This window comes from Rhinatrema bivittatum, chromosome 13, assembly GCF_901001135.1.
Source record: "Rhinatrema bivittatum chromosome 13, aRhiBiv1.1, whole genome shotgun sequence".
Classification (NCBI taxonomy): Eukaryota; Metazoa; Chordata; class Amphibia; order Gymnophiona; family Rhinatrematidae; genus Rhinatrema; species Rhinatrema bivittatum.
Genome location: NC_042627.1, coordinates 37,530,911 through 37,547,143, shown reverse-complemented (window position 1 = coordinate 37,547,143; position 16,233 = coordinate 37,530,911). Strand labels below are relative to the sequence as shown.

At 45.9% G+C, this 16,233-nt stretch overlaps 1 protein-coding gene across 3 annotated transcripts in view; it reads left to right on the top strand.

Moving 5' to 3' along the window:
- Positions 1 to 16,233, top strand: part of TJP1 (tight junction protein 1) — a 486,574-nt gene that overhangs the window by 236,989 nt on the left and 233,352 nt on the right. For all 3 annotated transcript variants that reach the window (XM_029575150.1, XM_029575149.1, XM_029575148.1), the window contains exons 10-12: positions 11,191 to 11,296; positions 14,430 to 14,580; positions 15,357 to 15,465. In XM_029575150.1, coding sequence (XP_029431010.1) covers positions 11,191 to 11,296; positions 14,430 to 14,580; positions 15,357 to 15,465 — 366 coding nt within the window. The remainder of the gene's footprint in view (positions 1 to 11,190; positions 11,297 to 14,429; positions 14,581 to 15,356; positions 15,466 to 16,233) is intronic.

Genomic DNA, 16,233 nt, shown 5'->3' with positions numbered 1-16,233 from the left:
ATGAGGAGGCAATGTGAATACATGTTCTTCTTCTAAAATCTGAGTAGAATGTTGTATCTGCAAAGCAGCAAAACCTAGGGCAATGGTGGCATGACCCCCTTGCATCTGTGAACCAGTGTTCTCCTTCCTCTAGAGGGCTGGCTTGCAACCAGAGATCATATTCTGGTGGCAACTTCTGAGTACATTTATGAGGGCAAGGTATGTGATCAGTAACCTCTAAAATCTGTTGTAAAGTGGTGGCAACTGCAGGTACTGTTTTTCCCCATGGTTTCAATTCAGTAGCTGATGAAGCTAAAATAGCTATGTATTTTCCAGTACGGGATGCAGCGAGAGACATGTTCATTGGGGCTAACAAGTATTCTACATCATGAGTGGTGTGTATAGTCACTGTCGCATAAGGAATATAATGAGCTAACTTTTCTCTAGCTGAAGTGCACGCTACTACTCCCCTCTCGCAGGTTGTCATCCCCTTCTCAATAGGGGTGAATTTCCCAGGTAAGTAAACTAAAGGTTCCATAGAATTCTGTATACCTACTGCAGACCAAGTACGTTTACCTGAGGTTACCCATAAATGGACAGGCTGGGTGTTGTCGTATGTCTAGTGTATGATCCTGCAAAGCTTCAGATAATAATCCTTTCAGTTCGTTTACTTCCTGCTCAGATAGTCACCCTATTTTTTCCACTTCCTTTTGTATATGTATACAAAAAACAAGCTTTCTCACTAAAGGCAGGTATCCAAAGCCTGCAAAAATTCAGAAGTCCTAAAACAGCGTGTACTTCAGTTACCGTGGTGGGAGGCATAGGTAAATTAGAAAGGGCCCTAACTAAATCATCACTAATGGAACGCACCCCATTACGGTCTCTCTTTTAGGAATATGTTTGGGTAGTCTGAGCTAGTTTGAATTTAGCCTTATTAACTTTATACCCCAAACTATGCAATCTGGATAACAACTCATGTGACCATTTGATACAGCTATCCTCATCTACAGTGGACAGCAACAAATCATCAACGTACTGACAGACTCACACCTGGAGGCAATACTGCTTCAAAGGTTTCTAAATCCCTCCTAAGTTGTGTACTAAAAACTGTGGGGCTATCTCGGAAACCTTGAGGGATCCTAGTCCATTGATAACTATTAGGGCCAAATTGAAATGAAGTAAGGGGTCTGGAGGTATCTGCAAGGGGCACACAGTAAAAAGCATTGGACAAATCAATACAAGTTTTGTACAAATAAATAGGGGAAGAATGTAATAATGTCACTGGATTGGGCACATTCAGATAGATAGGAACAGTTAGATCATTTAGAAGTCTCAAATCTTGAACTAACCTCCAACGGCCACTTTTCTTTTGGACAGGGTACAAGGGAGTATTGTAGGGGGACTTGCTATATTCTAGAATATTAGCCTGTACAAAATATGCAATTTCGTCCTTAATGGAATCAAGAGAATCAGGTGGCAATGGGTATTGATCCTGCTTAGGGCCATAGGATGGGTCTTTCAATTGGATGTGATGGGGCACAGCATTTTTTGCCAAACCAAAGGCATTGGTATCTGCCTCTGTCCAGAGGTCCTGAGGTAAGCTATGTATAAACTATTCTCGTTTAGCAGCAGAAGCACTAGCTATCGCTAATAACAATGAAGGTTGGGTATCGCATGACAATCTTACTTTAAATTCAGTCAATAAATCTCTGCCCAACAAATTAACTGGACAGTCTGGCGCATAAATAAACTTACAGGTGAGTACTGTATCATGCCACTTAACGGTACATGGAGTAGTGTATTGCATAACATTTGACGTTCCCGTAAGGCCAATAGTCTGTGTTTCTGAAGTTAGGGACATGCTTAGATGGTAATTGCCTTAAAACTGAGACAGCTGCACCTGTATCAATCAAAAAGTCAACATATGTAGCGCCGTTTAACAAAAGTCTGGCGTGTGTTTCATGTTTATGAATGGGGACATGGATATCAGCTACTAACAGTGGCTTATGTACCTCAGCAAAATCTGACTGGACCTGGCGTCATTGTGGAGGTGGGGCAAACTATCTCCTACTTCCACTATTGTTCCAAACATTGGGATTGAATAGATGCACAGGTCTAAGTATCCCCCCTCTTGAGGGAAATCTACCTTTTGTATACCCTCTATGGTATGTGGGGGCATTGCCAGGGTAGTGGCAATCGCGGGCGAAGTGACCCATTTGCCCACACTGAAGACTCGGCAAGCGACGTTGCGGGGTTGGCCAATCAGGGGCATACCTTCCTTCCTCATGTTCCCAAATTCCCCCATCTCTTTCCCAATTCCATGGTCCAGATTGAGGACCTCTATCCACTGGGTGTCCTCGTCCTCTAAATTCCCCCCCCCCCCCCCCCCCCTTTCAGTAAGGCTAGACCCAGAAGACTGATAAAAACTCATGTCTTCACTTTCCCTAGTATTCAGCTCGCTCACTTTTTGTCCTTCAAACCCTTTACTCTGCAGCGCACAGACCTTAGTTTGTGCCTTCACTAATTCCTCCTGTGGCTTCTCCCTCGCTTCCTCAAACTTGCGCACATGGTGTAAAATATGTCTATTCATTTGTGCCCAATGCATGTCTGCTAGTCCCACTACCGAGGTGAGAGTGTTACATAATTTATCAGGGAGTGTCTGTATGAACATGTGACAGAAAACAGGAAGCGAATTAGGGTCACTATAAGGAGCTCCCATCTCCTGATTAAACATGTCTTGGAAAGAATGTAAATGGGAATCAAAAGCAGTAGTCTTAGGAGCCCAAAGGGCTGCGGACAGGCGTGCAAAATCTCTCTGCTTAGGATATATGTGTCGAAGTACTTTCCATATGTCAGGGCGATATGAATTAAAAGCATCTCCATCATAAATATGTGTCTGCATTACTTCCTGGCGATTGGCCTGTGCCCACACAGCTGTTTGTTCCAACCCAGGGGTTTGGGCAAATAATGCTTTTATAGCCCCAATTGCTAATTGCATTCCCATAGTAAGTTTCTCTAAAGCTATAATCCAGCTGTCTGCACCTCGAGAGAGGGGCAGCAAGCTTGAAAGAATTGTGCATAAGTCAACGAATGTCCAGGGGACATACACCGGACGTGGCACACCCTCAGTTGTAGTTTGTCATGATTGGCAAAACATGCACTGTATCCTTTACTGTTCTAGGAGCACTACGAGGTGGCATATGCTGACCTTCATATTTCTCCCACACAGACAAGCCTTTGAACATATAATCCATCTGTGCCGAGGACCAAGAGGGGTCCGGGATATCTCTTATGGCACTCTGAGCAGTATTCATATCACTTGTGGTCAAAGATCCCACAAGAGGATAAACTCTCATCTGTGAACATAAAGCGAGAGTCCATCCATGCAAGGTGTCTAGCCACCTGGTAACATAAAAATAAGATTGTTCCATATCAGCCACATATTCAGCTGGCGTACTGTCCCCTTGCTTAGTACTCTCACCATTAGTGACAACGTATGCTCCCTCTGTGTACTCCTCGGTAGCCAGAGCCCAACGAGGGGCGATATGTACATGACTGTGAGACATACGGCCAGACAACTCATGTTGAAGCGGGGACAAAGAAGGTGTAAAGGCAGTGACTGGGGGGGACTTGGAGGCAATTGGGGGTCTAAGGAATGTGGAGGGAGTGATGGTGATGGAGTAGGGCCACACGAACCTGAACCAGCAGGAGGTGTTCCGATTCACCCAAAGAAAGCCTAGGTTCCTTCTTTGAGGTAATACCCTCTCCAATGGGAACACAGTGTAAAGTTCCTTCAACCTTAACAGTCCCAGACACCTGCATATTAATAGGAGCCATGGGACTTGATTGGGGTCCCTCCTCCAGGGGTGCAGTGGGGACCAAATGTGAAAACCCCACGGCAGTAACAGTTTCCTCTAAAGGTGAGGGCTGTGTACTCTGCAATAAACACAGTCTAGCATACTGTGGGTCAGTAACAGTGTACGGGGGTGGGGATTGATTAGACTCTAATTCCTTTTTCAAATATACATGAGTCATAACAAACCAACTTTGAACTTGCACGTGATCAGATAATTTCTTAAGGGAATTGGCATTTGATTTGCTATATCTGTCCTCTATAAAAGTCATCAACTGCAAAAGCATAGATGGATCAAAGGAGCCATCTACTGGCCACAAGAGAGGTGTCCTCCTTAGCCCAAGCCACCCATTTAGAATGGCAAAGTCTAACTTCTCATCTGGCTTGTGCAAAGAAATGACACATTCCAACAGACTTGTGGAATTAACCCCTACAGCATGCTTTAAACCTCCTACCTTTCTAGACCAGAATTTAGACATAACAATTTACCAATGGGTAAATATAACTAATTCTCCCTTATGAGAAGGAGAAGTTTTTATTCTTACCTTGACTAATTTTCACACCAAGGTGTACTCCTGGTGCTTTAACGCCGTTGCAGTGAACGGTGACTTTTGGGCTTTAAGCAACGAGACAGAGACAGCCTGCTTAAACAAAAACGAAAAAAAGTGAAGCTAACCTCTGGCAGCTTACCTTCTGAAGACATTTCCTCCCCTTCGAGAAAACTAATCCGAAGTGTTATTATACTCGAGATGAAATCCCACCCGGACTTTCATCAGTCTTGGCACCTTCCTCTAGACCAGACCTGGGCAAGGGGCGGCCCGTGGGCTGAATCCGGCCCGCCTACGGTCTGAATCCGGCCCGCCCACTGCTGAGAGCAGACAGGGAATGAGGCACTGCTGCCTTCCCTTGCAGAGGGAAGGCAGCAGTTCATTCTCCGCTCCCTCGCTCCCCGATTGGCCGGCCAATCGGGGAGCGAGGGAGCAGAGAATGAACTGTTTTTTTTTTTTTTACAGCGTCCGGGGGGGGGGGGGGGGAGGGAGTGACTCGAGCGAAGGCACGCTGTCCGATTGGCCGGTGCTGGGCAAGCCTTGCCCAGCACCGGCCAATCGGGCAGCGTGTCTTCGCTCGAGTTTCTTTCCTACATATGTCACGGAGTTTTTTGCCGGTCCGCGGCGCGCGCTCCTGGTCTCTCCCGCTGCCGTTGCCGCTGGGCTGTCAGCACGTTCAACCCAGTGGAAACGGCAGCGGTGTTGGAAGAAGCTATGGCACCCGCGGCTGGCCTTTTCTTCTTCCCGCGCCTGCCCCCCCCCTCCCGTGACCCGAAACAGGAAGTGATACACGGAGCGGTGCGCGGGAAGGAGAAAGAGCCGTGCCGCGTCGGCTGCAGCATCGGCCCCCGAGCAATTGAACCAGCCGGCAATCGAGAAGAGTCAGCAGCATGAGCCTCCCGCGGCCGAAGGGATTCTTCTTTCTTGGCCTGCGGGGGCTCATGCTGCTGACTCCTTTCTCGATTGCCACATCATGGGAGGGAGAAGCCGGTATATCTGAAAGAGAACATGGGAGTGAGAGACTGGTAAGTGTGTGTGTGTGTGTGTGAGAGAGAGAGAGACAGAGAAAGTGATTATGAGAGTGAGAAGACCATATATGCAAGTAGAACACGGGAGTGGGAAGCCTGTGTGTGTGTGTGTGTATGGCATGAGAGAAACTGTTCAGGAAGGTGACTGGTGTGTGTGTGCCAAAGACTGTTTGGGAGATGATTGGTGTGTGAGACAGAAACTGGTCATGGGGGCATGACTGGTATGGTGTGTGTGTGAGAGACATGGGCACTAAGGAAGAGGACCATAAGTATAGAGCTTAGCTTCTACTGCTGCTTCTGGTGTGTGCCATGGCCTGCAGGGAAGGGGAGTAGGAGAGCTGCTGGAGGGGTTAAGTAAAGGTGGCTTTAAGTTTATTTTTCTTGACTGCCATTTTAATTGTGTGATGTCTGCTTTTTTGAAATATTTTATTGGTGTTTGGAGAATGTTTAATAGTTTTTATGAGTTTTTAATTGTTGGATGTTATTCTGTTCATAGCTGTTTAGAAACATTTATTCTGCTTATTAGTATAGTTTTACAATTATTTCTGTGTGGGGATCTATAGTGCTTGCTAGTTCTGTTTTCCTAATAAGAGGTGTATTGGTGTTTAGGGTCTGATGTAATATTTGTAGTGTTGCCTTTTCATAGATAGGGTTGCTCCTGTTTGAGTGTATTCCATAATACAGGTGAAACTGTGTGTGGATTAGTTTATGTGCATTACTACAGATCCTGGGAGTATGTTAGGTCGGTTCTGTGTCTGTTACCGAGATGAGATATTTTGCTAGCATGTAAGCGTTTGTATCGGTCTTATTTGTTGTGTTTTCTCAGAGGACATACATTGGTGGTAAACTGCTGTCTTTTCATAAGTAGGGCTATTGAGAACTGAGTTAATTATATTAGTCCGGCCCTCTAAAACCATCCCAATTTCTCATGCGGCCCCATGGGAAAATTAATTGCCCACCCCTGCTCTAGACTAAGTCCATCAGACTTTCCAATCCAAATGCTGGCGACCCCCGTCCGGTCCGTAAGTCAGCCCCAGTGCGAAGAGCCGCGAAAAGGTCAATTATCTGGTCCGATCAGTCAGGAGAGTCAAATTACAGCTGCAGACAATCTCATTCAGCCATCCTCTGCTGCCAAAAATGTTGATTCTAAAGAAATACTGCAGCAGTTAGGTAACCTGAGACTTTTAATTAAAGAAAGAGACAAAAAGGGAGGGGGAGGAACAAACAATTTTGTTCCCCGGAGTAGCACAAGTTCACATCAATCGCGTGGACAGCTGGCTACTCACTCATCCAGCAATATTCATGACTTTATATATTCTACATACTGACCAATCAGAGCATATTCAGAATATTGTTTTTAGATAAGTATAGTACATCTGATTTGAGAATGTATTAGACCAATCAGCAAATGGGTCTGGGGTGTTGGCTGGCTGCATTCAAGCACGTAGTCAGTCCTCTACATTCTTTAACACTGGTATACAGGAATACAGCACCAAGGGATGTCAGAAAGACAGTGCATACATACACCTCGGAGGCCAACTTCAAAGGAGGGGGAGGGGGGGCGGATCCTTGGAAGGCCTATACTCTCTGGAACCTGCGGCCAAGGAGCGCCTGCATTCCCAAAAGTGGATGCTATGGCCTGTACAGTCTCAAAGTGAACTACGATTCCCGTTGAGGGAGGAGCGGCCCTTAAGGACAGATGATTGGAGTCCATCCTTAAGCAGGCCTTCAACGCAATAGCAATGACACTGCAGTTTGCTTTCTACTGTGCACTGGTAGCATGTGCCTGATTACTCCTCGAGAGACGCAAATTCGGCTGGAAATACGATGGAATCTGCGGAATCCTTCCTCACTGACGTAAGCTCAGCCCTAGTGTGCACCCCAGCCAGAAGCGTTGCCTCGGTAGTAACAGCCAGAAGACAACTATGGCTATGAAATTGGTCTGCGGACGCGACATCTAAAGCAAATTTCATGAGATTCCCCTTAAAGGATGTCTCTTGCTCGGGAGCATTTTGGAGAAGTTAGCCAACAAATGGGGTGAATCTCCAGTGCCTCGACTAATTGAAGATAGAGGTAAAAGACCCCAGCGTTCCTCCTATAGAAGGTCCTAGGGCAGAAGTTCGCAGCACTTTAGACCCTACAGGAACACATTCCCAGGTACCTCGCCCCTCCGGAAGGAACCAGTCTCCGGAGCAGACACATCAAGAGGGGAGCAGGACTGGGGTCAGGCTCTAGCCATACCCCACATGAGAAGAGACTGGCCCATCCACAGGAAGAAGCCATAGGGGGTCGACTTGCCCTCTTCTACTAAAGATGGGTTGCTATAACGTTGGACAGATGGGTCCTAAATATCATTCGAGAGGGGTATTCTCTGGAATTCCGCTGCATCCATCGAGACGGTTATGAGATCACCCTGCCACTCCCACTCAAGAGACTGGCAGTAGAAACCACATTGACAAGATTACTCAGTCTGAAGGCAATAACTTCAGTGCCCATGCCCCAGCAAACTACTGGGCGCTATTACATCTGGTTTTTCGTTTCCAAGAAGGGAAGGGTCATTCTGACCCATCTTGGATCTCAAGAACGTCAACCATCATCTGCGGATGCCACATTTCTGCAAAGAAACCCTGTGCTCCGTTATAATGGCAGTACAACCGGGAGAGTTCCTAACCTCCCCTGGACCCTTTCCGAAGCCTATCTTCACATCCCAGTTCATCAGGATCACCAGTACTTCCTGCACTGTTTGATACTGGGTCACCATTACCAGTCCTGGGCGCTTCTCTTGGGCCTAGAAACCGCCCCCAGGACTTTCACCAAATCCATGGTGGTCGTGGAGGCAGCACTGAAGAAGGAAGGGGATCCTGGTACATCCTCATCTGGATGGCAGGCTGATCAAGGCAAAATCTTCGGAGGAGAGCAGGCAGGTGACCAGCAGAGTCAAGAGCCTACTGCAGGAGCTCGGATGGGTCATGAACACAAAACAGAACAGTTTTCCTTCCCCTGAGGAGAAGAAAACTGCAGTAACAATCATGACAATTGATGACCAATGCTTGCCTCAAGGTATGGGACTACCTTCAAGCCTGTGGCCTCAAGGCATCAACCCCGGAGGTCATTCCGTGAGAAAGTGCCCACACACACGACTGCTCCAGGACTCCCTACTGTTACGATGGAATCCACTGTCCTAAGACTACCCAATTCACCTCCAACTACCAGCAGAGGTTCAGGCTCATCCCTCAGTGGTGACTACAGGAATTCCACCTAAGCAGAGGAGGAGTAAGCCTAACCCCACCAAACCGGATCATGCGAGCCTGCGAGGGTGGGGAACCCACTGTCCGGAACTGACAGTCCAGGGACAAGGGAAAGAGAGAGGCGGAATGGAACATAATCCGCCTGAAAGCTTGAGCAGTAAGGCTAGCATGCTTGTGATTTAGCCACAGACTCCGGGGTGAGTCAATCAGAATGTCGGACAGTGCAACAACAGTGGCTTACATCAACCGCCAGGGAGGAACCAAGAGCCGGCAGGTGTCTATGGAGATAGACCCTCTCTTGGCAGGGCTGGAGATAAACCTACAAGGGATCTCGGCCTCCCAATTTGTGGGAAAAGATAATGTCTCAGCAGACTACTCCAGCAGAGAGAGCCTAGACTCGGCGGAATGGACACTGTCAACCACAACCCTCCAACTGATAATAAAAAAGCTGGGGCCTCCCAGCTTTGGATCTACTGGCAACCTGGCTCAATGCCAGAGTTCTTAGGTCCCTCAGTCACAGACGAGAGCAACAACCCTGGGGACTAGACGCTCTCATCCAAACCTGGTCACAGGAAGACCTATTGTACGCTTTTCCATGGCCACCACTGGGCAGAGTCATCCACAAGATAGAGCACCATAGGGGACTAGTTTACTAGTCGCCCCGGATTGACCAAGACAACCATGGTACACAGACATGCGAAAACTATTTGCAGGTAACCCTCTGTGCCAACCTCCACACAGGGATCTCATACGGCAAGGCCCGATCCTCCATGTAGGTCCGTCTCTATTCTCTCTTCCGGCCTGACCCTTGAGAGGCCCAGCCTGAAGAATCACAGTTACACAAGGCTGTGATGAACACTCTGCTCCCAGCGCGCAAGGTCTCCACATCCCTGTCTTACATACGGATTTGGAGAGTATCCAAAGTCTGGTGTAAAGAACCGCAGGATTCTCTCACGACAGTCAGTAATCCATGATCCTGGAGTTCCTGCAGGACGATATGAAGAAGGGGTTGGCTCTCAACTCCCTCAAGCTCCAACTTCCCACATTGACCGGCTTCACTGCCGAAGTAGATGGCATCAGACTAGCAACCCATCCAGATGTCCCACTCCCGGAAAGGAGATAAACATCTCCCCCCCCCCCCCCCCCCCTAAAGTGGCTGGCACCTCTATGGAATCTCTACCCGGACGGGATTTTCTGCAGACCAACTCGTGCTCTGCCACCACGCCTCTTAACATTGAGGGCAGCATCCTTGCTACTTCAGCTCGTTGCATCTCTGAACTCAGGCACTATCCTGTCGGGAACCGTCCCTAGGCTCACACCTAGAATCATACAACTGCGCAAGGTCTCCTCCATCTTACTGAAAGAGGTTTCCCAATTTCATATGAACCAAACCATCTCAAGACCATCTTCAGATGAACCTAAAGACTCTGAAGTCTCCACCCCCTTCATCGTCTAAATGTTGGCAGACACCTAGTCAGATACCTGAAAAGATAAGGACCTGTGCGCAAAACTGATTGCCTGTTCATTCTTCACAGCGGGAAGGAACAAGGGGAAGCGGCATTGCGGACGACCATAGCCCGCTGGATCAACGAAGTAATTAATGCAACATACATAAAGGCAGGAAATCCATTACCTCTACAGGTCAAGGCGCATTCTACAAGGGCCCAGGCAATCTCCTGTGCTGAAACCAAGCTGCTTTCGCCAGCTGAGATCTGTCGGGCGGCGACATGGTCCTCCCTACGCACCTTCTCCAGGTTCTACTGCCTGGATGTTCAGGCCAGGGAGGACACAGCTTTCGCAAGGGCAGCACCAAGTGGGCCATGGGCAGCATCCCACCCTGTAGGGGAGTAGCTTTTGTACATCCCATTGGTCCTGAGTCCATCTGGCTACACGCTAAGAAATGGAGAAATTACTTACTGATAATTTCGTTTTCCTTAGTGTAGACAGATGGACTCAGCATCCCACCCACGGCTGCTCCAGAATTAGAGAACCTCTGATATCAAATCTCGAGACTGAGCAAGTAAGGGTAAGCCACGGCCTACCTCTAATCCAAGATACCCGCAGTTGCCCAGGTGTCGGCGTTCATTGTTTCAGTGCACTGGCGGTCTCCAGTTTCATATTTTACATATATATAATCAGTTGAACCAGTTCAAGGTCAATCAAGGGTAATCAAGTTTTAAGCAACACATATCCACACTGGCTTTTTGAAGAGAATACTGAAGAGCTGAGCATGCTCATGGGTATGTGTAGGCTGACATCAGCTTTGAAATCTGACTCAGTCTCCCATCTGCTATCAGGAATACACTATACTCATTGGTCCTGAGTCCATCTGTCTACACTAAGGAAAACGAAATTCAGGTAAGTTAATTTCTCCATTATTAATTTGATAGAATGTTTATTTTATATCTATTTTCAATACTTTTAAAGTTGCAACTATCCTCTTTCATGTTCTTATTAGAACATCTAAGTAATTTAGTAATATGTTATAGTATTTGTGGCAAACAGTTTGATTCTATAAGTTTCATCTTTAATAGAGCCAAAACCAGTATATGCCCAGCCAGGACAGCCAGATGTCGACCTACCTGTCAGTCCTTCTGATGGACCACTGCCTAACGCAACACATGAAGATGGAATGCTTCGGTATTGTAATAGTTATACATTGTTGTTGTTATAATGATCTGTAGTATATACCAGATTTAATTAGAGACAATGGATACTCCCTACTCCTTGGAGCTTACAGTCTATTCAAAACAGATACGTAGATAACTCAATCTCTTAATTTCTTTTTTAACCGTGAAACCATGATTGGGCAGAACTAGACTAGATCGGTTACAGGTGGGATTTGAGGAAGGACAATTTTGCTTGAATGATGTTGCAAGGAATGAGTAATCTTGGATACTAATAAATGAAGGTGGAATCATTATGATAAATGCAGAGGAATTAATTTTATCTAGTAATATACATGTTTGCTAATAGTTTCCACAATAATAATTTTGATTTCCTGTTCATGCACCAGATCAATTCAGAAGCATGGATTTTTCATCCTTACCAGCAGATGGAGACAGAGAAGAAAAGCTTTACTGACACATTGTTAAAGATAGCGTGCTGCCTGCAGTCCCTCAGTAATTCTGTCTCCAGCAGATGGTAGAGTTGTGAAATCTGCAGTTTGAAGATAGAAGATTTACTCCCAGGAGTTCTAGGTCCTGTTGGCGGACTATTCCTCTGGGAGAGTAGGGTTGAGCAGGGGATTGGAGGCCCATGATAGTCTTGTACCTGAGGTGAGAGGAGGGTCTGATAGCCGGTGGTGCTGGCTTCCTTATTCCCTGCCTCCTCTTCCCTCAGGTTCCTTTTTGGTATCTGAGAAGACTTCTGCAAGGGAAGTATTCTATACCTTTATGATTTTTATCCATGCCTGTGCTGGGCAAGTGGGGGGTCGGTAATGCCTTTCTGGTGATTCTAGCTGCTGGGGGAATCTGTAAACCAGTGGTACTGGCACCCTATTTTCCTCTTTCCTTTCTCCTCCTACCTGTAACCCAACACTGGAAGGAGTTTGGGGGGGATTGGCAGAACTCCTTCTAGTCTGTTAGTTGCTCTCTTGTGTATGGCATATGTCTTTGACTGGTGAAGAAAAAAAAAAAAAGAGAGAGAACAGGCTGCCCCCCCCCCCCCCCGGCTCTGAGGGAGAACAGCCATTGCAGCTGCCTGGTAGAAGCAAGTCATTTCTGAGCTTCCTCGACCTCATGGATTGGGAGGGGAAAGTTAAGGCAGAGTTTTCGCTGGTGGTGAGGCAATCGTTAAAGTTTAATTTTAGCGATTCTGATTGCGTTTTAAAATTCAAGATGGCCATTCCTGATTTAAACAAAAAATGTTGCTGTCTGCGGGGGCTGCTGTGGCAATGAGCCTGCCTTGTGTTTAGGCAAGGCCTTTATCAGGAGTGAGAGTTGTTCCAAAAAAGGCCAGGTCAGTGCAGTTAAGGTCTCTGATGTCTCCTTAGCCTCTTCCGTTAAAGTGAAGGGATCAGCTGCAGCGCTCAAGTAGATCAGATTACAAGTCACCATGGTGGAATGCAGCCAAAGAGGGGAAAGCCTACCCCATGCTAGAGCTCATGTAGAAGTGGCTGGGGGGGGGGGGGGAGTGTGACTCCCAGGGATGTTTTCTGTAGTGGTACCTTTTCTTTTGTTTTCGGTTACTGTGACATCCTGTGTTCTTGTTGCAGAAGTGCTCTATTCAGATAGGAAGGAAGCCTGTAGGGGTTACTTAGGTAGCTCTACTTTGGATATCATCTTGGCCTGAGAGGGCCTACAGTGTCTTTAAACATGAGTAGTAGGCCGCTCCTGAAGGATCACTGGCCAGCAGGAGCCCTTCTGGAGAAGGGAGTGCTTCCATTGGACATGGTGGATGACTCCTGAGACTGGGCTCAAAGTGGAAAGAGCGATGTCAAAGCTCTGTCTGAGGTTGCATTGGAGCTCCTGAAGCTTCCCAAGATGGATGCTTCGGTATTGGCAGTGTCCAAAAAGACCACCATTCCGGTGATAGGATCAGCTGCTCTTAAGGATGCTCAGGATTGAAAGGAGCGGAGTGGGAGGGAACTTCCCTACCCCCAGCCTAACCTTTCTTCCATTTCCCCTCTTCATCCAGACCCCTAAATTTATCCTAACTAACCCTTTTTTTTAATGTTGTAACTTAGCTGCTCTGATGAGCAGAAGTAAGTTACGAGCACCAGCTGGCTGCCGGTACATGTTTCCCTGGGACAGCGTACAATGGCGCTGTCCTGGCCCTCCCCCATGGAGAGGCCCGGCATTTGTGCACGCAGCATGGTTTACGTGCGTGGCTTGGTCTGTTTTAAAATGCTCGCGGTGTGCACAAAGCCCAGCCACGCGCGTAAACCCCGCTCATGTGCATCGGGCCTTTGAAAATTCACCCTTAAGAGTTCAAGTGGCAGTTCTGGGCTGTTTTCGAGGTAGGATGCACCAGGGTAACCCTGGTGCATCCTACCTACATGTGGATATCCTACCTACATGTGGATATGGTCCATTTTTCTCAGAGGGTTATAGCATTGGCATCCTCTGAAGTGTGTGTTCCCCTTATGGAACCTTAATATGGTGTTGCATATTCTGTGTTCTTCCTTTTGAGCCATTGAGGAAGGAATTTCTAAAGGACCTTAAACTGAAAGTCTTTCTAGTGGCCATTTGTTCAGGCTTTCAGAGCTTCAGGTGTTGTCTCATCTTGACTTGGGTACAGGACATAGTGTGCTACCTGCAGTCCCTCAATATCTTTAGGACAGTATTGGTAAGGCTGACTCTGACTGCTGTTAGGGATGAAAAACCTATGCATCTAGACTGATCTGTGGTATCCCAGGAATGAAAATTAGCAGGTAAGAACCAATTTTCCTATACACATTCCTTCAGAGTCTGCATTTAAAGTTAGTTATGCAGGAAATGTAGATAATAAACCACATTCAGAGAGAGAAAATATTTAGATTTAGCTCATACCTTTTCATTGGTAGCTCATGGAAAATTAGATTCAGGTACAATAGATAATTTCCCTGTCTCTAGAGGGCTTACAGTCTAAACCAATTTAAGATTAGTTAAATGGAAGACAGTTTGTGGCCCAGATAGCTTTAGCTTCTCATAATAGTATTTGTAAACATTATTTATTCAATATAGTAGATCATTTTTATTAACAATGCTGCTAGAATTTCTGATTTATATTAATGTTAAATGTCTGATTGTGAAAGGTAACTAATCAAAGAAAATGTTTAATATGTTTGCAGGCCAAGCATGAAGCTGGTGAAATTCAGAAAAGGGGACAGTGTGGGGTTGCGCTTGGCTGGTGGCAACGATGTAGGCATATTTGTAGCTGGAGTTCTAGAAGATAGTCCGGCAGCTAAAGAAGGATTAGATGAAGGAGATCAGATCCTCAGGGTAAGGCATGCATATTCATCATATGCTAAGCTCTTTTCGTACAAATGAGCAGTAAGTTTGTAAAAGTAATGATAAATACACATTTTAATTTTCTTTTGCCTTGACTAGTGATAAAGGTGTGTTCTTTCGTCAACATTTCAAGTATAGGGAATCTCTTTTGTGGACAAAGAATTTAGGTTTTTCCTGATGTCTCTAGGGAGACTGGTTAGGAGGAAACAATTTCTCCAATTAAAATCTCGGGTCCTACTTTTTAAGTGCCTTATTTTATTTGAAATCTCCATGTAAATGTATAGTCGCATTTCAAGGCAATGTATGTATTTTTGTAGTCCCAGTGCATTTAGAAACTTTTATATATCTATATATATATAGAGAGAGAAAAAGGTTTGGTACAAAGTCTATATTTGGAATATATACCATTCTATACTTACTGCAGCACTCTGCAATGCCATAGTTTTTCTCTAAACATGAGCATTTGTGATTTCAATTTTTCAGCTTTTTGATTCTGGACAGCATATTATATCCCTGAGCTACAGGAGTAGTTCCTAACTGAGCATGCAGGAACACTTTATCTATTTATTCTGATGACTTATCACTTCTACCTTTTATTAGAGAATCTTTACAATTTTTCTTTAGATCATTTATTTGAAGAGAGAAGAGCTCATGTAGTAATCAATTACTTTCTTTAAAGTAGTGCTCAGAACACGTTTAAAGTTTTATGCTAAAACCATTCATGTCCATGTTTCTTGGGTATATAAATAATTGTTCTATTGAAATAGGTGAACAATGTGGATTTCACAAACATCATCAGAGAAGAAGCTGTTCTTTTTCTGCTTGATCTTCCTAAGGGAGAAGAGGTAACGATTTTAGCCCAGAAAAAGAAAGATGGTGAGTTTCATAAAATATTGGAAACCTGAATGATAATAAACAAATACGGTTTTTACTTTTTCATTTGCTTGATGATAAAAAATCACATATCGAAGATGGCATTTCTCATCCATTGTTAGTTTACTACTTAAATTGTCTGTTGGTCCTAAATTGACTAACTAGAAAACAAAATTGTAACAATGTAAGTGAAGCCTAGTTCCCTGTACGTACCTGGATCAGTCCAGACCGTGGGTTATGTCCCCATTCCAGCAGATGGAGTCAGCCAAAGCTTTGAGGGGGCGTCACCATAAGTACTACTACCCCCTCTGCAGGAGTCCAGTATCTTCTGACTCCAGCAGATGCGAGTAGGGGAATCTGGGCTTGCTCCCGATTACCTGTAACCATTGTTCCCTTGATTGGGTTTTTCTTCTCTGTCTATTATATTTAGTTGTTTTGGATCAAGTTTGTTCTTTAAAAAAAAAAAAAAAAAAAGTTAATTGGTTTAATTGGAGAGGCGTGGCTTCCTTTTGGTGCTGTCTCTCTGTCTCTCTCTCTCCTTTCCCGGCGACTAGGCTGTTGTTGTCCACCGGGGTAAGTTGTATTGGTTTTTGCTGTATTTTTCTTTTGCAGCTTATTTGGACGCGGCGGCCGGTGGAACCGGCCTCCCAGCGTTTTCTCCCTCTCCCGCGGCCATCTTGCCGGCTCCTCGTGGGCTGCAGCAGGGAGCAGGGAGCTCTTCTTCGGCGGGTTGTGAGGCCAGGAAGGCCCCCCCGCGGCCTCGTGGCCTGC